The sequence below is a fragment of the Apteryx mantelli genome, chromosome 2, assembly GCF_036417845.1.
Source record: "Apteryx mantelli isolate bAptMan1 chromosome 2, bAptMan1.hap1, whole genome shotgun sequence".
NCBI lineage: Eukaryota > Metazoa > Chordata > Aves > Apterygiformes > Apterygidae > Apteryx > Apteryx mantelli.
In genome coordinates, this window is record NC_089979.1 from 26,855,656 (window position 1) to 26,883,437 (window position 27,782).

Here is a 27,782-nt window from a genome sequence, read left to right on the forward strand (position 1 = left end):
TCAGGTTTAATTTGTTACTGTTTTAGATTACAACTACTGCAACTAGGGGTCTTGTTGAACTGAGGATCACCCTTGCCTTCTACTACATAAAAAACATCATTTCATATGGTATTTTTGAATTGAGCATCATACAGTTTTGAAAATATAACAATTCTAACATAATTCATCCATCCTACAAGTGATACAGCTTTCCAGCTCTTAAGTGCTCATTAAGAGAGATTGTTTATGAAGCAAAATATTTTTATTTAATGCTACACAATCTGAACGGAAGGAACATATACTTCACCTTAGGATCGAACTATAGGGATGCATCCCAAACATTCTCCAAAGTAAAATCAGATTACCAAATACCAGTTAAGTGCAAGAGATACCTTAATCAATTGGCACTGGGAATATTTTTAGACAAACTACAGCAATGGAACATTTAAGTACTCCCTCCCCATCCAGCACAAAGGTTGAGAGCAGATTTCTTGTCTCCTGGGAGCCAGTCTGTCAGGATATACTTACTGATAACATTAAATAAAAAAATAAATGAAGAGTTACATTCTGATGTCAAGTGTACAAGTGCAGTAGTGGATTACTCCCAGAGGAAAACAACTTTATCTATAAAAGTTAAGTGGTATACAGGTTATCCCAGAGTGACTATAATACAGAGAAACTTTATGCCAAAGTGAGTATTTACAGAGATAACTGTCATAGTAAAGAGGACAGGAAGCTAATCTCACAGAAGTAGTTCATTAAAGAGCAAACAAGTGGACAAAGGCTTTGACTTTATATAATAAAATACCAAGTGCATTCTTTTAAGTGAATGAGTCTTTGAGACTATGGTCCTAGATTTCAGGAAGCCATTTGAAGGTCAGATATACACAGTCCTGCCATGAAGCAAGGGTTACTTGGACTGCCAAAATTATTTTGCATCAATTGTAACCAAAATAAATAACCACCGCTATTCTAGTATTGCTTCTTACTGTAACTTTAAAACTAAAGTTCTTAAACAAGCCCACTCCAAACGCAGAGGATGGGAGACCTTTTAGCACAATTCAGATGTTTTCTACTACTTCTGTGCTGTACATCTGGGATTAGAACTGTGCCCAGAACACTAAGGTTAATTACATTTAGCTTCTCAAATGCTCTTGGCCAGAGTGCTATTATCCAGCTTTTTCCTGACAATGAAACTTTAATCACATCTGATTTCCTAAAACTAGCCATATGATTTTAGTTACTTTGGCTCTATTCCAATAGGCTTATTTTAAGCTGGTTGTGAGGTAAGGGCATTAATAGCTGGCTACTTTACATATTTCTTGAAGAGCTGCTACTGAAATAACCAGATACATCTGAAGGGGAGCTTGTGTGGTTGACTGCTCAAGTATCTTTAAAAATCTTTCAAATCAATCTTACAACTAAGAGCAGAGTTACTTTAACCTGATATAATACTTGTGAGCATTACTCAAGTCACCATGCCCAAAAGCATTAAATTCTATCATCTTTCAGCTTCCTTAGCCATTAAGGATCACTTGTCTAACAAGAGTCTCTCCAGTGCACGACTCCAAGGAACAAGCTCCCTTGCAATAAAGGGATCCCGTTCTAAATGGCTTGTAGTACTAGACTCTCATATGCAGAACAAAAACATGTAGAAGGAAGTCTCATGATTCTAATGCAGCTTCTAAGGAGTTTACTTTGCCTCTTGAGCCAAGAACTTGAACACTAGTGACTGAGTTCATGCACGCAGCGCACTGAACAATAAATCTTAGCAGCTTCTCCCTTCACTTGAGATTAATTTACTGTAATGTACATTACTTTCAGTGGAATGATACTGCTCAGTTTTGGCAGGATGGGGAAGATTCCACTTTGTCTTTTTTAGGATTTTATAAGGCAGATAATGCAGAAAGTTGAAACAGAACTTCTACAAGCATTTAATCTGTGATACTGTAAAATCAAAGTACTACTTTATTAAATGAGTTATTTTACACAATATGAACATCAATATAATTACAATTGTAAAAAATTTTTTATAACAAGTATGGACTGATTTTTCAGGATTTCCAAATAGGGCACAACTGTACATTTACACAGAATTGTCTTTGCATGAAGCCCAAGAGGGAACAGCATAAAAATATGAATGTTTCTGTAGCCCCTTCATTTTTGCTGATCAACAGTTTTAGAAAAGCAGCTGCAGGTTTGTTATGTAAGATCTGACAGTAGAAGAGTCAATAGGTGCCATGACTTCACCTATAAAAAACAAGAATAACTCAGTTAAGCTGAACTGTTAGACAATGTTTACTTTGAGTGAATGAAATACCGTAATACTACTTTTTACCTTATTTCAGCCTTTTTCATTATAACTACCTTTTCAGACACAGCCTAACAACCGGCTATTGGGAAATCTCTTCTAGGAGTTAATACAGAGGTAACATTTTATGCTTGGATGCAGAAAAATCTTCTTTCACTTGCATAACTTCAGGAACAAAAAAGGCTCAATCATTGGACATGCTAAACAACTGTTACATGTTTTGTAGCAATGGGCAGATTGTATTTATTACAAATACTGTGTTCAAAGCAAAACTAGTGTTTCAAAGCAAAAACTAATAAATAATGTATTCTTATAACTAAGAACAATCACTTCAAATAACATTCACTCCCTTTAAAACAGCATCCTTACATAGTGAAGTACCACAGCCCTTTCACTTACATAAGTATTAGCTTGCTTCTCATGTGTAACAGTTCAGGGGTATAACTTTAAACTATAGTCAGTTTTCATATTAGAGAAAAAGAAGCAAGTTCCAACTCTCAGCTGGTTGGGGGAAAAAACTGATTTATAATACAACTTTCTCAGACTATTATTTAGAAATTAATGTAATGACCTGTAGACAACTTTACGCCTGAACATCAGCCAATTCTGGAGGAAGCGGAGTCTTAGGATGCTTGCTTTCAAAGTGCTGTTTGAAGGTCTTGGGGTCCGGCATTTGTGTCTGATTAAAGAGAGACATTTAACTTTATGCACGGTATAAGAGTTAAATGATATTACAAAAACTGTTCTCCCACTATGTTTTTTTTTTCTTGGTAAAGCAAATTAAATCTCCTCAGTTACACTGCCCTAGTGATAGAAGTACCATTAATTTAGCTGCAGATTAAGAATATTTAACCTCTGAATCAGAGTCACTTTTAAGCATTAGTATCACACTTTTGACATGTTCATCAACAATATTATTCTTAATAGAAACCTCCCTGCAGCTCTTATGTACTTAACATGCTGCTTTGGTGGGAAACTTATCTCCTTACCATTTTCCTTTTTAACACAAAAATATAAATGTTTATCCTTTTCACAATCAGATCTTTATGAAAGGTATTTATTCTGTTTATGAAAAGGCTCAAGAGTTATGCAGCACAGGCTGATTTTCTACATGGCACAAACTAAAACCATTGCCACTACACACTTGCAGGCATTAACTGCCCATTTCACAAAAAGAAGAGCTGGTTACGAGTACTTAAGTGGGCAGTCCTTAATTTGGAATCTTCATTAAAACATTAAAAGTGACAAATCTATTCTAGGACTGGCTATTTGGGTGAAAAATGAAAGTTTATCCTTCAGCTCCCAAACTGGCACATTCAGGAAATCAGCCAGAAGGAAAGTATAGTCTCATTAGTGCTCACATTTCTGTTCTCTTGTCAAGTCACCCATTCTAGTAGAAGGCATTGTATACCACACCTACATTAAAGCTTTTAGCACCATGCAGTAACACTTTTCCTCTCTTCATCAACATCAATAACCAGTGATCCCAAGGCAGGCCAGTTCCAGCACAAAGGAACCATCTTTTCATTTGGGGTTGTACAGGAAGTGATCTCAAACCTTTTAAACTTTATATGACACATCAACAGCACATGCAGACCCTTGCAATTCAGTAAGCAGGATAACTAGCTGTACAAAACAGATCTGCACGTGTCCTCACAGATTTTCTTATATCTAAGTTATCAATACAGCCAAGTAATCTGTCAACAAGTCACAACTTTATATGAGATACATAATGGATACAAATGCTTATAGCAACAAGTTAGTCAGCCACTTAGAAGTATTTTACTTAGTTTCCACTATATCATCTTCTAACAAGTTCTGCTATAAGCTGCAAGAAAGCCCTGCCTACAATAATAGTTTGCCTTCAGTTCCTCTTACCCTACAGACAGTGCAGGTATATATCAAGGCAGCCTTGGCTGCAGCCTTCTGATCATGTCCTTGTTTCTTTTTTTGCTCAGCTTGTTTTTTGGCATTTTTCTGCTGCGACTGAATCTTCTGCTGTCCACGAGCCATATCTACAAACAAAAAGAAGACATTTAGTCTACGCATATGAGAAACTACTGCTGCTAGCTGACTCAGAAGCCATAACTATGAACATAAGCAGTCATGCGCTCTTTCTATAAGGCCTACAACTCCCATAATTCATATACGACAGACATCTGTTCAAGCTCTTTTTGTGAAGACCCTCCAGTTTTAGTATCTTGCTAAAAACATTCACTGGAGTGATTTAATCCGTTCTAAGGTTTCTGCTTCTACAAAGCTTCAAGGCCTACCTTTGAAAGGTGTTTTCAATGAATAAAACAATTTGTTTCCTCTGCAGTTAATAGAAACTTATTCTCTGTTTCTGCAGGTACAGTAAAATTTAGTTTTAGGGTTTTTTTGTTGTTTTTTTTGGGGGGGGGGGGGCGGCGCTTAAACTTAAGACTCAACCTTTATTTCTGGAAACCAAAACACGTTCCAAGAAAGACAAATCAAAACATTTTTGGTGTACCGGCTTGTGATTTGCTTTGGAATCAGGAACAGTAAGAACAACATGCCAGCTTTCTTTATTAAAGGCTGCTTTTACAGGAGACCATCCTGTGATTTCCAGCTGACTTTACATACATTTATTCTTTTGAAAAAAGGAGTAAAACTGCCTCCATCAGAAGCCCTTAGTCCATACAAAATAGAAGCATAAAGGAATCAGACCCTGTTGCCACCTGCCATTAGAAGGTCCACCATAAAAAGAAACGAGATACTACACATTTCAGGGAACAGCAAATTGACGTATTTTACAGAGACACCTGTATGCAGCCTACTAGGACATCCAACCCAGCCTGCATCCCACCCCCAGAGCAGATGTCAGGCAGGATTCAGGAACACAAACACAGCAGACTTCAAAATGTGATTACATAATCCAGCAGCCCACTTTCAGCTATCCTCTTTCTTACAGTCCCTTACATCCCACACATAATCCAGTTGTGCGGCTCTCCTGGAAATGCTAGATTCCAGAAGCAAGCACAGGACAGCTATTATTCATTGTTTCCAGGACGACTAGTAAAGTCTAATGTTGCCAGGAAGCTGGTTTGTTGGTTATTGTCCCTATATGAAACTTGTAGTTTAGCAGCAAGTTTGGTATTTCATGAAAATATACTGCACAGATGAATAGGTCTGTCATGTAGTCGTTCCCACAAGAACAGTCTTCCACTGCAAGGAGAATGGCCTATCTAGACAAAGACTGAGCTCCAGTGAATACCTATGAAAAGTCCTCTGAACCACCATAAAAATGAAATTTTCATGAAATGTCAACTGCACCTGGAAACTCAGTATTATTGCAAGAATTTCTAGACACATAGCTTCACAGTGCTCAACGCTTAAACAAGAAGATGGTCCTGACCCCAAAGAGCTCACACAGATTGAAAGGCACCTCTCAGACCAGAGTCAAGTTTTCTCACTGTATATAACCACACCATGCAACTCTGTAGAGGTATCATGCTACATCTTGAATGTTCCCTCCTCTTTCCCCTATCAATTTCTCTAGGCGAAAATTTACCAGTCCAAGTAATTTTATAACTATTATTCTTTAATATGGCTAGTAATAGAATTAGTTTTCTTGTCTTCAATGTTAAGCATACAGAAATACATGAAGTTTCTAGCATTCAACAGTTTCCATGAGATACAGCATCAAATGTTAATAGATTAAAAATACCAGTTTGTGTTTCACTGTCAACAGTTTCAGTGGATGCTACTATTACTCTGAAACATCCCAGCCAGGGCCTCACACTGTTTATGTAGAGCAGGGCTTAACAAGAACGCTGCATTCTCATTTAAAAAAAAGAAACAATAGTTATTGGCAATAGCTTTACATATACTAGAAGGAAATGTAGATTTATTTGAGTTCTATTAGCATCACAGCAATCCTCCAAGAGTCAAAGAGCTCCTGGTCGAAAAGATATATTCAGATACAGCAAACAAGAAACAGATTTTAATAAAGCAGCTGCATATTACTACGTATTTTAGTCCCTTGATAAGAGCTTGTTAACTAATACATTGCAAAAGCTCAGTCACACTGAGCTCATATGTATTGGGCAATTGCTGTTTTAGTTAAGGCATAAACAAGGAAATACGAACAAAAACATCCGCTTAAAAAATATCAACTTTCATATGATGCCTGGGACCAAAACATCAGCAGTGTTTAAATACTGCAAAATACACTTAATGCCACTGAAACACACAGAGCACTAAATACTGGAAAGTTAAGAGCATTTGAACTATGAGTATACTGACAAACTGACAAAGACTATCCCAAAGTTTGTTATGAAGAGAAAACTGAATTCATCTACAAGGCTACAGCTGCATTTTATTTGCACAACACAGATAAACGTTTTCTTTATCAGGCACACCCTCCAGGAGTTCAGCAAACTGGCCTGGTGTTTTGAAATAGAAGTGTGTGAGCACACAGGAAACCTAACGCACGAGAATAGACCAACACATGAGAACTTACAGTCGAATCATAATAGCAACGGCACATGCATTACAGCGCAGTGTGACTAGACCTACAGCATGTTAATGCCTCACACAGGCTCATTTCCTTGTAAGTACCCAGAACCCCAGCAGATACTTTCAAGTCCTAAAACTAGACACCAACAGCTGCTTCCGCTGTCACTTCCCGAAACAAACAGCAGCCTGGAGCAGCCCAGCTCTGGCGACCAGGCTGCCGAGAGGACGAGCCGCAGGAGCCGCCTCCAGCACCGCTGCGGGGGGCACCCAAAGGCGCAGCTCGGCCGCGGCCTGCGGGGCCGCGGGGCGCCGGGGCCCTCGGGCCAGGCCTCGCCGGCAGGGGCCCGCCGCAGCCCGGCCAGAGCCGCCACGTGCCGCGCGCGAAGGGGCCGAGGGAGGGAAGCGGGCTCGAGCCGCGGAGCCCCGGTCCCGGGGGCGCCCACGGCGGGCCGGAAGCGGAGCGCTGCCGGTCGCCCCCCGCCCGGGCCGGGCCTGCCCCGCCGCGCCGCAGCCCCCGCCGCCAGGCCGCCCGCCCGCCGCCTCGCCCGCGCGGCCTCCCCGCCCGCCGCGCCGCTCCGCTCTGCGCCGTGAGGGGCCGCCCCGCCGCTCACCCGGCCTCGGAGTCCGGCCTCGGCGGCCCTGGCGAGCAGGTGGGGAAGGCTCCGCGCGGCCCCGCAGCAGCAGCAGCAGCAGCAGCAGCAGCAGCAGCAGCAGCAGCAGCAGCAGCAGCCGCCACCGCCGCCGCCTGCCCGAGAGGAGGGGGGAGGGGGGGACGAAGCGCCGGCGCTGCGCACGCTCCGCCCCGCCCCCGCGTGCCGGCGCGAGCCGGCCCCGCCAGCGCCGCGTCCGGCCCCGCCGGCCAATGGCGGCGCCTCCCTGTTACATAACGCGGGGGGGCGGGGGGGGCGCCAGCGGCCGTTATGACCCTAACGGCGGCGCGGCGGGGCGGGAAGGGCTCGCGGGCGCGGGCGCCGCGAGCCTCGAGCCTCGGCGTGGCCCCCCGGCGGGGCGAGGTGCTCCGGGGCAGCAGTGGGCACAGAGCGCAACCGCCCCTGCAGCGGCTCTCAGAGGGCCCGGGCAGCACGCGGGTCTGAGGAGCCGGCGTAGGTGGCGGCTGCGCGGGATTTGCACGAAGCGCGGGCTGCAGCGGGCCGCCGGCTTTTCCCGACTGTGGATGCAGACAGCGGAATGCTTCCTGTTGTGCTCACCCCGAGAGCTGAAGGTTTCGGCTGTACGCATCCAGGTGCCTGGGGTTATGAGTCACCATCCTGTCCATGCTGCTGACAAAGGCAATTCTAAATCGAGCAACTCTTCCTCAGCCCTGAAAAGATTATGCTCCCTTTTGAGACAGATGCATGCTGATATTCATTATCGGCTAAGTCCCTTTAAAATAAAGCCTTATGGTTATGCTTTATGGTGCTCAGAAAAAGCCAAGGGTTGCAGTTATGACAATGCTGCAATCATAGAAATAACTGCATTGTAGCAAAGATACACCTGGAATGCATAGCCTAGCTTTGACAGTTTATTTGTGAGAATGAGGAGAAATCAGGCCTGTTGAACCCCACGATGCTGCAGATAGATTTCTAATGAGCTACTTCTCATACCATTTAAAATTTGCTGGGCTATCGCTAACACTGTGCTGCAGCGCTTCTGTGACTGCAGTATGCACATACCCTTAGACCATTTCTTCTCTTCCCGGCAAGCTCTGCTCGCAGTCACATTCCTCTGTGCTTAGAATACAGACGCAGCCTAAAAATAAGATCTGTTCCTCCTCAGTGGGTTCCGGAAAAATGGTTTGGGAGGGACTGTAGGAACAGGGCTTGAGACAAGGCCAGACTGGAATCCCAGAGGGGATGAAATCCTCTTCAGATAACAGTTTACGGACAAGACCCACACTGAGGCTAAAAAACTTAAATGAATTGAAAGCAAAAGGAAACTGTTTGAGATGAGAGAAGCAGAATTTGTTTGAAGTTGAAAGCGCACTACATCTTGTTTTGGCATGTAAGGCAAGGACCACAGAGGAAGTCGTTTGCAGACTGTATTCACAGTGTAAGTGATTTGGAAGATACTAGCTTGCATGAATAGAGATATAGTCAGGCCTAATAGAGAAGGGCAGTGCTTTATTTTGTATTCAAAACTTCATATATCACAAAGGAAGGCCGAATGTCTATGCCTCCTCAAATTGCACACCTGTTAGAAAAAGGAGAAACTGAGGCAGCAGCTGTGTCTTCTGCTCAAACATAGGATTGCCACAATTTGAGCAATTGTGGTTTTAAAATAAACCTAGAGTCCTGAAACAGTTCTGTGTCAGGGCCAAAACAGCAACAGTAATATGCTTGCTAGTGGTATTACTAGGTGTTGGTTTCCATTTAATAAAGGGTCAGGCTAGATGACTGCAGTGTTCCTTTCTGGTGAGAGGAAAAACAAAAAATCTCCAAAGCAATATGGTGAATGCTTCAGGTCATCATTCTGAATTACAGCTGAGCCCTTAGCACAATAGCAGTTGTAGGGGAGCTGTGTAGCAGATTTCTGACACTTAAGTTACTGGAAGTAGGTCTAGATGTGACAACACCTCTTAAGACAGTGAAACATAAGCCTGTGATAAAAAAGTTATATTTTTTTTCCAGCATTCCTGTTTGCAACGATCTCTTCCACATTAAACTGACAATACTGAAAATGATTATATCTGGGCAATGCTATCCACACTGCATTAAAATAATCTCATCAATAGATTCTGAACTTTATGGAACTAGACAACTATAAAAAAGTACTGAAAGTGCATGTGCACATGCTTGTGGGCCTGTGGGGGTGGTGGGCACTTTGTGCTTTGCACTTGGAAGCAGGTGGCTTTCAGAATGAGTTTCTCTTTGATCAGAGAGAAGATTGTCAAATGAAAAAGTAGCCTTTTTCCTGGCTGATGCTGATTAAGGAAAAGAGCGCTGACCTTAGTTATGGTACTGGAGACTGCACTTTCACGGATTATGTCCCTATAATATGGCTCTGTTAGGCTCCTGTTGTCACACACACCTGGCTGGAAGAGAATTTCAGATAAAGCGGATCTCTTGAAGGCATGTTGAGCCCTGGATCATCTCTGAATTTTCTTTTTCTGCTTTCAGTAGAACAAAGTATCTCCTTGCAGGACAGAGGACCATGACCTTCCCTCTGACTGCTTTGTCTTTTATCCCTTTGTGCTGTAGCCCCTGGTCACAGCATGGATCCCAATATTGTCCAAATCATTGCTCTGCAGTTCAGATACTTCCAGAGAGACTGTTAGGAAATAGAACCCATTGTGAAACAACAATACAGGCCCCTGCAGTTGAATTTCTATAATAAGGATAAAGATAATAAGGGCAATTTACCATTCACTCTTAAATAATTTTTCAAAATTTTTTCGGTGCCTGAAACCTATCTGTCACACCAAAGGGGATATTTCCATGCGCAGGGACAGGTTAGCAGAAAGAGACATGATGTGGTGAACAGGTAGAGAGACAAAGCTGGTCTGCATACTGGATGTTTTGCATAGCACTGACAAAATAAACTGGTTGTAATTGCATTTTATCTGTCTCATGTACTCCATCTGCTTTGTGTTGCTCCTATATGAGGTAAAGCAAGTCAGAGAATATGAATGAAAGTAACAAAGTTAAAATGAAAAATAAAAACAAGCTTTAAATTGAAACATCATATCTTCAAATTATTATAAATATATTGCAGCATTTTTCTGCATTTCTAGTTGTTTTTTATTTAAAAACAACTCAAAAGTCCCACTGATATTAACATTCTTCAATAAAATAGAGTAAAAATCAGAGTACCTCTCAGTAATTAAGGTAGACCAAATGCAAGAAGCTTGTCATCACATCCAAACCAAACCTACCAAAAATGTTTTGATGGTTACAATTCACTGAAATCTGTAATGATATTATATATATAGAAATCACAGCTCCATACAGTTATGACTAAAGCATTTTAGTTTTTGTGGACCCACTAAGAATAGTCCAAAGTAAAAAATAAAAAAGGCATTATTATCTTCTCATGATATCACAATTGATCAGAATTAAGGTTCCAATTTAAGGCCAAGCATGAATGTTGTGAACAACATGATGAGAAAAAGGAAAATGCAGGTGCTACTCAGGAGGGAAGCAGCAAAGGAAAAACTACTGGAAGGTGCAAGAACAGGTTAAAAAGTGAATGAAATGAAAAGAACTGGAATCATTCACAAAATGAGGGTAAAAGTTATATATGGTAGAAGTAGAAGAAATTCTAAATCTATTACTACAGTTTTACTTCAAGATAAGGATAATAAGTAAAGGAGGAATGATGTAGGGTGAGATAATTTGTTAGGTTTTTTTAAACAGTCTTGATTGTTAGTTTTTCTCATGCTTATTTCCCATTTCTTTTGATTCTAGTTCTCCATCATTTCCTAGGCAGGCGCATAGGTGCAATTTCTGTCATTAGATCAAAATACCTGTTCTGCTTACCAGTGACTTGTTGGCACTGAATTTTGCTGCAAGTCAATTTGAACTATCTCACATTAAAGCGACTGGTGTCCTCAGCACAGTTCATTGCTATGAACCATCTGACATTTTGACGTATGTTATTAAATCCAGAAGCAATTGTCCGGAGGTGCAGGATGAGTTTGCTCATCACCAAATAGGTGTGGCTGCATCTCCCTGCTGAATCAACTCTTGCTCACCTGCCAAGTCCTCCCACTGACATTCCCTGCCATGTTTACTGACCACATCTGTTTCCTGCTTGTTTACTTCTGTGCTTGCTATTGATCCAGTGTTTTGTCAATCAAACATCATCTCACCAGCCAAATGCTGGCATGTGGCCAAGTGCTGCCCTTTGTCATTCACTTGTGGTGAGTTCACATGCTGATGTCATATGCGTGCCTATTGAATGATTATATTTTATGCCCCACCATGACTCCTCAGCATGTCTGAACAAGCGATGGGAAGGGGATGTGCCGTAGCCCTGTAAGTGATAGAGGTCTTCTCACTAGATTTTTTGGATCCAGATCATTGTTGACAAGAACAGCAAGAGATTGGCTCTGCAGTCTAAGGTCGTAAGTCTTGGACTTCACAGCCAATATCCTTTGAAAGGATATTCGAAACAGATGCAATGGTAGATCAGATTCAGTACCTCTGGATCTCAGGGACAGGACTGACATGACTGCCAGCAGAAACCTAAACAGGTTGAAATCCTCTGTATTTAGTACTGTTTGATATAAACCATCATGCAACAGTACCTGACATAGTTCAGGGGCCAAACAGGATAGCATTTTGCTGATTTCCCCTTTTTTTCCTTCTGGACTTTTTACCTCCTCCCTCCTCCATGTGTTAACATACCATTCTTTTCCCTATAAATGTGTTTTTCACAACCAGTGCTCCAGCTTTCATACATCCAGTTCATGCCTCTCTGATGTAATATTAACTCCTGTCCCACCATTGTCTCTGATTGCTATGTGCTACTTTTCCACAGCCTGAATGTTGGCATCTTATGGGCTTACAAGGTGATGGTTTGAACAATGTTTTTATTGTGGCAAATATAAAAAAAGAGAGAGATCTACAATCATTTATTTGCTTTACAAGTTCACTAGATTCTTAGCTCTGCACTGGTATAAGATGATGTCAAATCACAATACATAAATACTTAAGAAAGACATATTTTAAGGCACTTCAAGGTATGCATCTTTCTGCATGCTACTGCAGAACTAGGTATTTTGTAGTGCATGGTATGCTGATCCACAAGCATTAAAAAGTGAAAGAAGAAGGAAGAAAAAAAGAACAACCAAAAGTGAGAAGGAAAGCCAAAACCATGCTCTGTTTTGGAATGAAGCTGGCACAGCAATGCAGCTCTCTTGGCAGGACTCCTCAGACTTGCAGTACCCTTGCACTTCCCTATTAGCTTTGAAGGACCACCCCAGTAAGCAGCATTGCAGCATCTTTTCCTAGTTTGCCTGCTGCCTTTCTGAACACAGTCTTTGTTCTGGGGACACGCCATGGATGTCATCCTCCAGAACAAGGACCGCCTGGGTCAATGCCCACAGTATTGCTAGCCTCCCTGTGCTGCTCTCTGTACTCGCTCTCCCATCAGGAGACTTCAGAGGCACATTAGTAAGAGTGACATGATTTCTTCCTTTCTATCTGGACAATCCCCATTTCTTCCACACACCTAGTTGAGTTGGCAGCCTGCCAGGTGCCTAGGCATTCATTAACCTTTGCCAAAAAGTAGATACCACAGTCATCTCCACCTACCTCACTCTTACCCTGCGCCCAGGATCCTGTGCAACAGGGCAGCCTGTGAAAATCCTTTTGCTACCAAACCTTAAAATCTGACAATCCCAGGGAAAAGGTGTCCCAAAGCTGGTCATAAGGTGTTGTTTTGGTTTTGCTGGCACAGAGGCTACAATTAATTGTCCTTTCTCTCTCCTTTTTTTCCTCCTATAGCTCCTGACCCTTTGCAGCAACCATGGACAGAGCTGCCTGAGTGAACACTGGTTTAGTTTCCATTGGAGGGGGGAAAAAAGCATTCAAGGGAGGATGTGACATGGAGCTGCCCACATCCTGTAAGAGACAAAAAAAGAGAGGGCATGAGGAAAAGGTTCATGAAGAATGACAGTGAGAGGGAGTCAGTTACAAGCTCACAGATTCAGTTGCTCAGTGGTTGGCAAGGCATAGGCACCTCCTGGAGAGCATGGTCAAAGATTGCCTTGTGACCTGTAAGTATTTTGCAGTCTCTCCTCTTTTAAATCCCTGTTGTTGGATGTGACTTTTGCTAAAAACAACAAGGTGCAAATGCCTTTCTCAGCATGTCACAACTTTTTTGACCAACCCACATAGACAAACTGGAGACCTTGAGAACATAGGCTTCCGTTTTTTTTATAGAGGCTTTTTATAAAAACATTTAAAAATAGATTTTAGCTTTGCACAGCATTACATACACTCACTATTTTTAAATGCACCCAAATTAATCTGATGCATTCATTCCTTTTTTGTGTGTGCCCTCCATTCATGCTTTTGAGTCTCGTACATGTTCAAGTCCTGCTTTATCATGAAAATATACCTGTAGATTTTTAGTTAATTCAGAATACCAAGATTTCCCTCCCCACAGCCAGTATTGGAAAAATATGTATGAAACATGAAAAAAATCCTTGCACCATGCCACATGCAGATTAAAATGTGTGCAGCAATTGTAATTAAAATCTCACAAAAACACACAGATATTGTTTACAACTTGCCTCTATCCTGGAGGAGGTCAATAAACCCCCCCCATCTGTGTTTTTGAGTGATTGCACATCCAAAAGATGCCTCTTCCTTGAGGTTCCTCAAAACATCTGCCAGCTCGGCTTGCTTCCTTCTTCAGCCCATTTGCAAGGCTTCATCCTTGTACTAGAAAATATTATAGCTGCTTGCTGTACCTTACAAAAGGGGCAGTTACTTCTTATCCACAGCCAACTTCTTCATCGCAGTCATCCACTTGCAGATTTCATTGCCTTTCTAAAACCACTAAGGGCAGAGTGGAAAGTTCTTTCTGCTATCCAGATAGCACATGAAATTTTTTGCTGGACAAGGAAGCAGAAGGCAAGGTCACGTCCTGGAATGAGACATCCCTGAATGAGAACAAAGAGTCAGCACACAGAAGTGGGTAGTCCGTTGGAGCCTACAAGCCAGGAAGAAATAAAATAATGCCCTCTCCTGAGAGCCGTGTATCTGAGAAGTGCAGTTAACCCAGCTGGCAAGCTACTGGGGAATGACAGCTTAACTGAAGTTTGCCCTGGAGAGGAAGAGCCAGGAAATGCTCTATTCCTGCTAAGAAAAGCAATGGCAAGATGATAAATACAATGCCATGAGTTGGAAGTGGTAGAAATCCATGAAGAGCAAGAAGGAAAAGCTGGGAATTAGTTGCTCTGTCCAGGGCAACTATTGCATTGGGTTGTTTTAGTTAGATCTAATCAGTTATAAGGGGAAAGGACTGAGGTCTCTGAAAGACAACAGAGTAGGAGAATGGTCAGGACAGGCTGAAATGAGGAACTAATTTTGCTCTCTCCCCTGTGCCAGAGCAAGCGCCAAGCACAAACCCATTAATACCTTCTCCTGTAAAGCTTGGCCTTTTGGCCAGCAGTGTTTGGGAGAAGTGCCTTACTGCTAGCAGTGCCCACCTGCACTGCCATAGCGTAGCTGTTAGCTCTAAACTGCTACGCTACTGCCTGGTAGCAGTGAGTGGCGGGGACCACCACAGCCACACCATCCTCCACCCCGAAGGGCATCTCAGATATGGGTTCTGCAGCTGCAGAACGTACCCTGTTGAAGGAAAGCAGCCTGGGACATCCTACAGTGCCACACACACTGCTGATTTTCCCAGGTCTGCAGTGCTGGCTTAACCCCAGCAATCTCCTGCTTCGGAAAGAGATCAGTGAGAAACATCTGCTGGCTTTCAACTTTTTCCTTCTCAGATGCCCTATTACCATGGTTCTGAAGTCACCGCATGTCTTAAAGGCAGGAATCCAAAGAGCCTGCTGCAAGGAGAGCTGTGAGGACTGTTCTGCTTGCCAGTGTTTCCTGCCAGCTGCTGACAGTGCTTTGAACATAGTAAGGTCTGGCTCAAAAACACTGAAGGATAAATGGGACCTGGCAAGAGAAATCAGGGGAATGATTTAGTTTGCACCAGTCCACTGGATCCTATTGCATTCTGCAAAAGATCCCAGAGTGCATGAAGTGCAGTGGCGGAGCAACACGCTGTGGGATACAGGAACAGAACAGAAAGCACGTTTCTGGAAGCAGCCAGCAATGCCAAGACTGCAGCTATGTGAAGACAAAAGACGTTACTTGTAGGGCAGTGAGGTGGAACGTAAGCACTGCTTGTCAGAATTACTGCAGCTTACTTAACAGGGATATACAAAGGACACAGTCATGTCTCACTAAATGCTCATAGGTTTACTCTTAAGATACTCAGTCTGCCATGGGATTGAGGAATGAAAATCCTCTTTCCTGTTATATGGCAGATGTCTGAGCAGCACAGGCAAAAGGCTGCTTTTTTACTCTGTCCTTTAGCCTCACATTCCTTCTATCTGGCTTTTGCATAGAAACTGCAGAAGGAAACCAAAGAGGATAAATTATGCTTCTGTGAAAACATTCAGCGCGCATCTCTAGTCAGGAAAGACAGAGTAACACTTAAAGGAGAATCCTAGAGCTGAAAAGAAACAAGAGCTGGTTATGAGGTAACATTAGGTACAGACTTTACACATTAATATTTACTGGGCTAGAATACATCAGAGATCTCATTTAAATTACCTGATTTAAAAAAAAATCATTTTAATCTTACTCTTGGTCTGTAAAGCTAATTTGAAAAGTTGTACTCTTGTAACTTAGCTAAAAAATTATAATGAACTGAAAAAGAACTGTCTGGTACCAGAGACTTGTACATCAGTCCCAGTAGGGAACTGTTGACTTTGACAGGGCTGCCGTGGGCCAAAAGACCAGGTTAGAAAAGAAGGACCTGGTCCTGTCCATGCTCAGGCAGGTATGCAGCTTCAACACCTGCCTGCCACACTCTCTCCCAATCCCTAAATCTAGATTGTAACCCCCTACCGTACTTTACCTAAGCCTTCACTACTCTTCCATGTCCAGTATACCGTTCTCCGAAAACCAGCTGTCTCAGGCTCTCTAACACTTACCTGCATTGTCCCAATATCCACAGTAAAAAATAACTCTAGCACTGCAAAGGCGCAGACCAAAGCCTGCTAGCACAGCCTGAGCCCTTGCACACTACAGCTTTAGGAGCAGCAAGCCAGAGATCACGGGAGGCTGGGAGGCAGGAATTTACAGCTTATTACTTCATCTGCCTTCTCTGGTACAGGGCAGAGAGCACCCGTGATGGAAAGCCATGGCTTAAAGAAGCTTCCTGCATAACACAGGCCTTTTACCTGGCAAGTCCTGTGTCAAACCCTTCCTTTCTGACTGCTCTAGATTGTATCCTGTAAAACAGACAGAGTCTAAATCAAGATTTGTGGTAAAGGAGATTTCTTCTTCAGGACACTGCTGAGGGCTTGGTGACAGATTTATGCTCCCTATTTAAAAATGTGCACCCTTATGCAAGATGAACTTAGATTGGAAATAACCTCCTAGCCTCATTGCTTCTGTATTCTTCTCTGACCATAAAGAGCTCTTTGGTGTCAGAAATCTTTTCCATGTATACTTAAAATCAGGATCAGATCCATTTTTAACCCCCTCTCTGATAAACCAAAGAGCTTGAACTAGTATTGAATGGTGTTTTGTTAAGAACAGATTCTTGTGGGACCAACACTACTAAAGAGGCTGGCATTGAGGATGGCTTCTCATTTACAATTACTTTTTGAGATTTCATACAGTTTGATCCCATGCTTTCCCTTGGCTTGTATAAATAGGACACCTGTATTTCTTTCTTGGCTTTCTTGGACTGTGTCCTGGACACACAGGGCTTGGTGTGCATGTGCGGCAGAATCAACCTTCCTCACAGTGTGGCCATCTGGCCCAGGTCTTGCTGATGTCCAGCAGGCCTCTCAGAGCCATTGTCCTGACTTATTTATTGGATGCCCAGAAGTCCTGGAGAACTTCTCCAGGATCCTTCTTTGGATGCCCCTTCCCATTTGCCCACTCAGGCAAAATTTCCATAAAGAAAAAGACAGAACCTGATGTTTACTAACCACTGTGGACATCTTGACTCCATCTTTTAGTTGGGAGCCTCTAGCAGTACCCAGATATGGCTGTGCATGTAAAACAGACTGATGGAAGGGCTCAGACTGATGTAACTTCTCTGAAGCTCAAATCCATTTTTTCTCATAGCCCTGATTCCCTAGTCCTGGACTGGCACAGAGCCTTCCTGACTAACTCTCCTTACAGGCACTGCAGCTCTTCAACTACATTAATTAGGCCTCTGGCTGGGTCCGGAAATGACCTTTGTGCTTTATGCAGTACAAGGACCCATCACTCTCCTTGCTTGAAGAGGCACTATAGAGGGCGAGGTGCTTGGGCAAACAGTGACGATAAGGGAAAGAACGTATAGCTTTGCTGGCTCAGCACTGGAGGTGGCTTTTTACCACACCCGGCTGTAAAGGAGGTAGAAATGTTTGTCTTGGGAAATAGGAGGAGGTGGAAGGAGCCACCCTTGTGCTAAGGGCAGCCCAGCCAAGAGAAAAGGCTTTGGTTGACTCTCTGTGAATTTGTTCAGGGCTTTTGGGGAGAATTACATGACAATGCTAAAGAATCAGAGAAGGCCACAGTTGGTTACCAAGCTCGCTATTCTCACCTATGTTTCTTCTGATCCTTTAGAGTGCATCAACTTCAGATTCTGGATCCACTGCCCTCGGCTGTCTTATGATGAGACATCTACACTCTTAAATCTCAGCTGCAGCACTGGATGCTGGGCTGTGGTCTGGGATGTGCTGTACAACACATAAAGATCCTGACACATCAGCATCGTGCCCTGGGCAAATCCACTGTGATCACTTCAACCAGCAGCTTTCTCACTGCAAAAATATTTGCTTTTAGCAGTTAGGACAAAGCATGAGGGAGAGAGGATATTAAACCAGCAAACATACTTGCATGTTATGTCTCATCTAATCTTACAGTGAAGTGTTCTAGGTGGGATTTACTGGAGGAGAAAAAAAACAGCTTGATCACACAGTAGAAAGTCTGGGTGCTCTGGAGTGCCTGCAGCTCTTATATTGGTTCTGATGAGAGGGACAGCAGATTATAGTGTTAAGGTTACTTGCCCTGGCACTGTCTAGTAATGACCGTTCAGACCAAAAGTGTCAGGTGGCTTTTAGAAAAGGTCTCAAGATTCTGTTATTCAGACCCCGAGGGTGAAACAGCTGTTCCATTATACTGTGACAGGAAGACCGCAGCAATGATATCTGATGCAATATCAGTAATCCTCAAAAAGTATGTGATATCCATAAAAAACATTTGATATTCTTCAAAGAAAGGGTTGAGACCACGGTGGACAAGCCCAGTGTTAGCCAACACATTGCAATGTGTTACAAAAGCCTCTAGTGCAGATGTAGCAGAATCTAGAGAAGTTAAACCCAGATCCCACTAGTATAGCTGGTCTCTAGTGAAGTCTTCCCTGCTGCCTTTCAAGCACTGTCTTTGAGTCTACTAACAATCAAATGACACATGTCACAAACTAGCCTTAGCCAGTCTTAGTCTGAATAAGGAAAGAAGTAGTATCGTGACAGATAATGTCAGCTGTGAATAACATTATTCCTGAATATCTAAGGAAGGTGAGACTAAGAATTTCTGAACTTTGATTTGCTTGCAAAGCTTCCTAAAAAGAGATAATCCTATGTAATACTATGGGTTGCATTCCTCACTGGCACTGACATGCAGAGCTCCATTAGCATTAGGTGGGTTGCAAATACTCAGACAACAGCTGTACTTGGCTTAATGTCTGGTTCTGCTCTCTGTTTAATGCAGTCTTACATACTATATAGAAATACTGGGAGAAATCCACCCCACCTCTGCTGGTAAGAATATTGTTGCCTGTGTTTGACACTTTCCAGAAGGCACACAAGTGATTTCAAAAGAGGTGCAGTTGTTCACTTGCAGTTTGCATGTCGTAAGAGGATGCAGTACTAGGCCTCAAGCTCCTCACTGACAGAACATGTCACAATTCTCGACAGCTGATTGCTAGATTTTCCTGCCAACTTCTCTTCATGGTCTGTTAGCTGCTGTTTTGGAGATCAGACTTGCTCCTTGGCATCTATTCAAGCTGTAGAGTCCAATTTATTTCTAGCAGAACATCCGCTGGTGTTGCCTCTCTAGTAGGTTGGCCCAGCCTGTGTAATCTCACTAACTCAGAAGTAGCTCTGATTTCTTTTCTGTTGCCAACAAAGGCAGCAATTAAGGTGATGACTGCATTTTTAAGGGCTTTCTTTTCAGGAGGAATGTAGCACCCTGTGGTTGGTCACCATCAATCTCTCCTCTCAGGGGACACCTTTAGGAGTGCAAAGGGTATTTTTGAAACAGAATAGGAACAACCTGGCTGAGATCAGAGCTCTCAGGGTAAGCCAGGGCTCCATTTCAGCCTCAGATCTCACCAGGCTTTAAATTCTTTCCATTGACTTTATCTTAACCTTTCTGTTTCATACACAATGTTATCAGAGCTACTTAGGCTTTATTGGCATGTTTCCTATATTAATAGTTACATTTTGTTGACAGGACTAGACTGGCTGAGGTAAATTGGCTTGGTAGGCTTATTCAGTTCAGTTAGCTACATGCACACAGTTGCTCTGGCCATATATTTTTCTGGAGCATTTTCAAAAAGAAAGGAGGCTTACACAACCATCCAGTCTGTCCCACTAGTGACTTTGAGCTGATTGACTGATTTCAGTCAAAATCTGAGAGAATCGTTAACCAGAGGAGGCAGCTGTCTATGAACAAAGCATCCACCCAGGGCCCCAGAAGCTGCACTGCGACTCTCTTAGGCACTTGAGAATCTATGCAGAAGACATATTGCATCCCACCTACACAAATTTTGGTGGGAGTTTGTGTCTTGCTAGGCACCAGAGAATCCAATTATAAATCCAGGGGAAAACAGGCTTTCTTAGCTCTGCTGCTCAACTGTTTTTTAAGTTTTTGGAGTAAGACTTTTTTTTATATCTGAGAGCACTGGCACTAAATCTAAACTCTCAGGTACAAATGAACTTCTAGTTTCCTTTTTGCTGGGGTTATCTGCATTAGCCCAGAACTTCAGCACAAGAGAAACAAATGAGTATTGGAGCAGATGTCTGTCATCAGCGAGTGATAGCAGCTGTTAATTAAGCAGTGGTGCTATAAATGTGCTGTGTTCTGTAGTGATAAAACAGCACCAGGCAGGCCCCAATAGGAAAGCCTTATAGTTTTGAAAGGCAGAACAAACCAGGATGGTACCCAAGAGTGTCAGAATGAGAACATTTACCAGCAGTGGTTGCTTGATGCTTGCACTGGATCTGTGAGAAGCACCACATGTTCCTGAGGAGTTTGTTTAGGTCTGCTAGGGGGGTAGCCTTATGGAGATTTAAGTGAAGCAAATAAAGAGCAGAAATATTGCAATAGCCTCATAGCAAAAGGGCCCCCTTTCCTCCAGTGCTTTCTGGAAGCTGCGTGAGCAGGACCACCTGTCACAGAGTGAGCTGGTGTGCACCATGCACGATGGCCCTCAATCAAGAGAGTCCAAACTGCAGGCAGCTCCATCACAGCACGAGGGACAAGGAGCTACTTCATTATGGTTGACTTTACTCCAAATACTGCTCTGGTTAAAAGCTGAGAAGAAAAGTAGGTGGTTCTGCTCCTAGATATTGAAATAATGCAGTGACTTTAAAGACTTCCCTTTGTCCCCAAACATTAAATCTGTGTGGTTAATTGCCCCATCGCCAGAGCTGGTGTGAAGCATGGTGTTTTGCTGGTAGCTGACCCTGATGAGGAAGAGCCATCCCAGGCACTTTCTGCCCTGTCCCTGTGGCCTGGGAGCTGCTGCCCTGCTGACTGGCCAGCAAAACTCCTCAGGGAATTGCTACTAAGCCTAGTTAGTCACAACAATGGTGGTAAGGAAAGACATATTCCACAGGCAGCCTAATTAAGATCTACTATAAAGACAGTTTAAGCTGACCTCACTCACTTTTATCTGGGAAATACAACACATGACCCCAGCCAAGAAGTAATTTATGAAAGAATGAGGGGCAGACTGAATGAAACTGGGTTTCCTCAGACTTTGTGCTTTGTAGTTGGGTTCAACAGTGTGAGTGCTAATCAGCAATTTCCCTTTGGGGCACACATAGTGTTGTATAGACAACAGACACACAGAGGGTCTTTGGCATGGGTTCTCTGCTGTCTAGTAAGAGTTGAGCTCATGTCCCCTCCAAGGGGGGTGGGGGGGAGTTTTAGAAGATTATTCTTCTATTTTCTGTAGTTTTCCAAGGAACTAGTAGTAAAGCTATGTTGCTGAGATAACAAACTGGGCAAAGTTGTATCTTGCAATGGTAGTTTAGTCCTTTGTCATGTAGGATGAGGCTGTGTGTTTGCATGAGCTGTCTTTCCTTCAGCAGATGATTTCAGCAGAAGCAGGACACACTGGGTGTCTAGCAAAAGGACATCCAGAAGCTTAAGGTATATATAGTATCCTTCTGCTTGGGCACAGTTCTGCTAGGAAGCAAATACCCAAAGTGTATGGCTATAGGTGATGCCATTCTATAATGCTATCGCTACGTCTTCTCTAAAGAGGGAAGCTCAGAGATGTTGTCTGTATGGGTAAGTTGTGTGGTGGGATTTCCCCAGAAGTTTCATTGGGACCTGGGGTTTCTCTGGAGCTTGTATGAAGTCCTGAGACAAAAAAAGGCTGATTTTAAATATTTCTGAATAAATCAATGTATTGTTTTCCTTCAGGATATTTATTAATAGACTGAAGAGCTGAACACCCTCCATTTTTTAACTAATTCCCACCAGATTTAGAGTAGGCCAGCAGACACACAGGATGGGAGGGTTTGGTAGGGAGCTGGTCTGATAAAGTGGCAATCTGTATGAAGCAGTGTTATCTGTGGGCATCTTCTTGTGAGACCCTGCTTTATGAGGAGACAAAGTAATTTCTGGTCATTGCTGTTATCTGACTTACCTCTTTGAAATACGTAGTGCTAAAAAGGAGCTCACACATTCTGTTTATGTTCTGCACTTCTCTTGATTGCTTTTAATGTATATAAATAACCCATGGTAGCTTATCCTGTTCTCCTCAGGAAGTTTATACATGAAATTTAAATATGCTTCTGTTTTTCAGTTGTTTTTTCATTTGCCTTCCTTTTCTAAAATCAAAATATCAATGCTTAAAGAGAAATGCAGCCTGAACAGGCTCCAGTGCAGCCTACCATGATACCCACTTCCTTCTGCCACCTCGTGGGCTGCAGCTAGAGTACATGTAACATGGATGCTTTTGTAGTAGGACTTATGCTATTTTCCCATCACATTTAATGGAAGATCCTATGATAACAGGAAATGTTACACATCGCCACTGCTGGGCATGTCCTGACACTTCCTAAAGGAGTTTCTCCTCCTTGTGTCAGAATTGTCGTTAAGCAGAAGCACCTTTCAGGGTGGCGATTACATTTTGAATGATTTAACCTTGTTATTGCAACAGAATAATCTTCTGTTTAATAATCTGAGAGTCTGCTTTGTTTTTATTGTTGTTTGTTTGTTTTTTTAGAAGTTTAGTTGAATTTATTACATGCAAGGCTCACAAAAAAAAAAAAATCACTGCCTTACTCTGGGCTACCAAGCAAAAGCTGTGAGAGGCTCCATACCCAGACGCTTGCAGCTACTGGACCCGTCACCCCCAGAAAGCTGCCACTGAGCTGCCTCAGGCAAAGCTCAAGAGTTAACCAAGCTTGCTCTCTTTCCTTTTTTTAAAAGCAAATGTTACCTCTCAGCCCAAAGCAGAAATACAAACTAAATAAAAAAAGCATGGCTGGAGGATGAGATGACAGCTTTCTTTTGCACAGTGCTCTTAAGCTCTGGAAGTTCAGGCCTAAACCTCCTCAGCTGGCTCACTAGTAATCAGACCCTCTACTCTTGTGGGCTGTCTTTTAATATCATATAACTGTCTGCTCTCAAAAGAAAGAAAGACAGAATGAAATATCGTTATGAAAAAGGCGGTAGTCATATGTGGGCAGAAGAAAGGAATGGGAAAGGAGACCCAGGATTAGACAGTTTGCCACAGGTAGTATTCCTTGCAGAGAGAAAAGAGCACCTGCTCACAGGTAACCAGACCGCACAGCTCTGCCATAACCTCATACTTAAGCATAATTCAGCTGAGCTACATTTGAGCAATATGGAAGACGGGAAGGTGCATAGGTTATAAGACTAAAAGCAGACTTCAAAGCAGTTTTTACTGCTTTTTGTTTCTCTTTGCATTAAATGTGTAGGATTTGACACCAGCTATTGTAGGATATAGATGCTGAGAATGATATGGCTCAGGGAAATAGTGCTAATAGTATAGTACAGCAAAAGATAATTAAGATAAACATTAAAAAAGAGAGTTTTTTTCCAACAGTGGAGGAGTTTTCAGCAGGAACTATAGAGTGTCATAACCTGAGGCTCTTCTGATTAGCCTGAACACAAAGGTACAGTAGTGAGTAATCTTGTACTGGGAGGAAAACAGGTCAGTATGGATAGCCCAATAGCTTTCTTCCCTTCTCGTGATGCTGGGGGAGGGCTGGCTGCTGTTTTCTTTACTACTTCTTTAGGAAACCAGGAAATTTTGAATTGTTTTGGGCTAAGTGACCACTAGAAGAACAGCTATGGTATATTAAAATAAATGTTAAAAATCAAGCTTTGCAAAATTGACTCATGCATATTCTTTGGATATGCTTTCACCAAGTTATCTCAAACTGATATGCAGTAGTTGAGTATTTTTTTCCTTCTGAATAGCTGTAATTGTGGCATTGGCTTTGGATGGACACTCACCTCTTTTAAATCACTCACCTCTCTTAAATCAAATGTAGCTATGGCCTGCAGCTACATTTAGGAAAGTTTTGTCTTGGCCACAGTAATATCTATTTTTGTTTGATGAGTTGTAACTACTCCATTAACTTCAGAGTACATTGGAAAGACCCATGAACGAGACTTGTTGATGGAGTCCTAGTGTTTTGGTTATTACATCACCATTTTATGTTTATATACTCATGGGTCATGCTAAAAACATTGGTTTGACCTTATTAAATTATTCAGAGAAACTCTCTGATGAAAAATTTATTAAAATGTTAAAATGCATTAGACATACGGATATTTTTCTCTTTACAAAAATGACTATATAAAGCTCAAAGAACATACATAAGCCTGACCTCAAAAATACAACCCAGTGGAGCTGACACTTGAACAGTCACTCTTTACACCTCCCTGTGACCCATTTACTCTGCCTCCTCGTGAAATCACATGGCCCAGAAGAAGAGCGTTTCCAGAAGAACATTCAACTTCCTGCCCAACAAGTCTTGGGATTCTCAGCCCAAGTGACCCCACCGCTCTACTCAGCAACGGAGAAGGTGCCTGCCAACCACGTCTGACCTCAGTGTGGGAGAAGGCCAACACAATGAGCTGCAGCCAAAACTGGAAGCTGCTGCAATCCCTGCAGCAAGGCCTGATGCTCAAGCAGGTCCCTGCAGAGAGACTTTATTCAGAGAGAGCTCGATCCTGCTGATGCTGTTTCTCTTCAGGATGATAATTAGTGCAATTCAGCATAACGTTCTCTGCTGACACAGTCAGAAAGTTTGGCCTTTGCTGCTTAGTATCCCACCTGGCAGAAATCTTTTGATCTGATGTATTACTTGCTCTCTTTGCTCAAATGTACCTTTCACTCAATGGCGTGGGGTCTTGGCACTCCCATCTTACCTGGGCTGGCAGGAGGTGCCAGAGAAGATGGTGCCTTCTCATTACTGTGCCTCAGTGTGGGGTGCTGGCTCCTGCCAGAGGAGCTGCTGGGCTCGAACCTTCCCCACATCCCAGCTCGTGCTAAGCCAGGTTGGCATATCTGGAAGTTCCTGCAGAATGGTGCGTATGTGCTCTGGAGAGAGGTAGTCTTCATCTTTGGGAAAGGTCTGGGCTAACTTTTGGTCCTCTTCTGCCTCTCACAATTCATCAACTAAGGTATTTAGCAAAGAGGGGAGAGGACTGGGATCAGATGCCAGGGTTTGGTCCTCCTTCTGCCCCACTGCAGAGTGCTCTAGGTATTGATCAGCCAGTCTTGGGTTGCACAAAAACCCAGAAGTTGCATTTTCTTGAAACTTGAGCTGACTGCAATATTTGAGAACTGCGCTTTCTCTTCTCCATGTGCAGATAGAGGGAAGAGAGCATGAGGATGAGCATGAGGCTGGCTCCTGGGGGCGTCTAGGAGCAGACACTAGAGATGGGGTGACCATTAACAGTCCCTCAGGAGCAGCTGAGCCCCCTGCTTCATCAGCAGGTTGGTTCTTCTCTGGTCCTGCCAACCCTCTTCCGGAGTATGGACACCTCGTCTTTTAATCCTGGTCAGGATGTTTGGACTCCTGACTCTTAAATGAGCAGGTATCTGTTTGCACTGTGCTTGCAGTGCTCCTTTTTGCTTCTCTTGGGGTTTCTGGGCCTGCTTCCTTTGTTTCCCCTGAGGCCCATAGCTATGTGCCAGGGAAGGCAGCCTCTGCAGAGATGGGCAAGTGACCCAGGGGATGGACAGTGCTCACTAAAGGGACAGCACATCATGCAGATGGCTTGGGAGCATCTCTGGAGGGGAACTGTAAACCAAATGGGGAAGTGCTGTCCCAGAAAGGAAATCTTTCCCTGATGGAGTTGGAGGATCTCTCAAGGCCCAGAGACCGTGCATCCCAGCCCTGTGTCCTCACAGGTGTGTTAAGGAGCAAGGGAGGAGAGAGGCTTGAAAGGGAATAAGAAGGAAGGAGGAAGATGAGAGTGGGGGATAGAGAACAATTGAGGAAAACATATGATTGACTGGCTCACAATAAATGGAGCTACCTCCTAACCTGAACTGACATGGCACTCCTTTCATGTAGTGTAAAATAGCTGAGGGCTCCATCTTCTCCTTACACAAAGGTGTTGGTTTCCAAGGACTGGAGCTTTCTAGGGCAATAATTAAGCTTTAAATACAGAGATCAAATGTAGAATAAATATCTCATTAACTTTGAGAAAGCACAATCTTTCTGCACAGCTCATTGTAAAAGAGAAAGCGGGCAGGAAGGATGGGATAAGAGGAAACAGGCTCTGGTTTCTCTTCAGTGCTGGAGAGTGGTGTCTGGTGCAAGGAATGTATACCTGGAGAATGTACCCCTCTCTGTGTTTGGATCCCTCTGCTCACCCAGAGGGGTCCAAACACACATCTCCCATCTCCTGGGAGAAACCAACAAGTTACAGACTATTTCCAGGAGAAAGAAGCATTTTCTACTCTTTCTCTGATGAAATGGGGAACACACTACAGTGTGGCCAAGAATGCAAAAATTACAGGGATCAAAAAGAAGAAACACAGGAGAGCTTGGCTCTGTATCCCACTGGTAGGACTGCGGAGATTTGGGATTTTCCACTTCCAGGTTTGGTAATTTTTTATAAATTCCAATTATTGCCTAATGTGAAATGTATAAAGAGCCCAGCAAACAGGGCCCTGAATGTGGCACTGCCCTCAGCCATATGTGCTAAACACCATGGTCACTGAATTCACATCCCAGAGGTTTGCTAGCAATGAGATTCTACCTGTTCTGGTCTCACTCTTCTTTGATCTGTCTAGAAAAGAGGATTTACAAATTTAGGAGAAGACAGATAACAAACACTGGCTGTGTTTTCTTATTGTCAAAGCCACTGTTTCTGAAAGTGGTACAAGAAGAATCTTTCTCTCTCTCTTTTATGCCTTTGTGAGCCAGTGGAAAAGAAGGGAAATGCCAGAATGTCTTCACAGTGGAGAGAACTTTTCCTAAGGGCATGGTAGGGTTAAGCTGGGTGGTTATTTGTGAAATTACTCTATTAATGTTCTTATGCAAATGAAATGTGAATCCTTGAAAAAAGAGCTACAGTGCCAGCTGAATGAAACAAGACAGGGCAAGAACTAACCAGCATGAGATTGGCCCCAGTCTCCAGTTTGGCATGATAATAACAGCTGAAAGGATGTAGGTAAACTTCCTAGGACTAGTATAACTAGTCTTTACCGGGGTGAAGCAACTAAATAGCAGCTTGCAAAAGCTATTTGATTGCTTTGTGGGTACTGTCACGTAACTACTAGAAACAAAGCAAATATAACTAATTCAGCATATTTCTATTCATGTTGGGGACTTGGCTATTAGAGCCTTAGGAACAATTGCTCATATGCTATTAGATCGCAAGGGTGCTTGAACATACTGTTAGGCTCCTGTTGTTCATACTTTTAAGGCTTTGTGCTTCTTTTATATATATGGGAAGTTTTGGTACATCAGTAAATGGTGCCAGTATGCAGGTAATGCAGTATTCTTGGAGTTTTTGATTTCTCCAGGAGAGCAGGCAAC

General features: G+C 42.9%; 1 protein-coding gene across 1 annotated transcript; it reads right to left on the reverse strand.

Moving 5' to 3' along the window:
- Positions 1–219: 219 nt before the first annotated feature.
- Positions 220–7,466, reverse strand: ZNF706 (zinc finger protein 706). Its single transcript, XM_067290375.1, has 4 exons — positions 7,381–7,466; positions 4,169–4,305; positions 2,862–2,969; positions 220–2,229 (listed from the first exon to the last, which is right to left on the reverse strand). Exons 2-3 carry the CDS (start codon positions 4,301–4,303, stop codon positions 2,874–2,876), a joined length of 231 nt encoding a protein of 76 aa, XP_067146476.1. The 5' UTR covers positions 4,304–4,305; positions 7,381–7,466; the 3' UTR covers positions 220–2,229; positions 2,862–2,873.
- Between the last annotated feature and the right edge of the window lie 20,316 nt (positions 7,467–27,782).

Bases quoted from the DNA above. Each gene is read 5' to 3' on its own strand.
- ZNF706 (XM_067290375.1), bottom strand. From the start codon at position 4,303: ATGGCTCGTGGACAGCAGAAGATTCAGTCGCAGCAGAAAAATGCCAAA. The intron at 2,970-4,168 runs GTAAGAGGAACT...CTCTTTAATCAG, and splicing joins ATACCTGCACTGTCTGTAGG to ACACAAATGCCGGACCCCAA.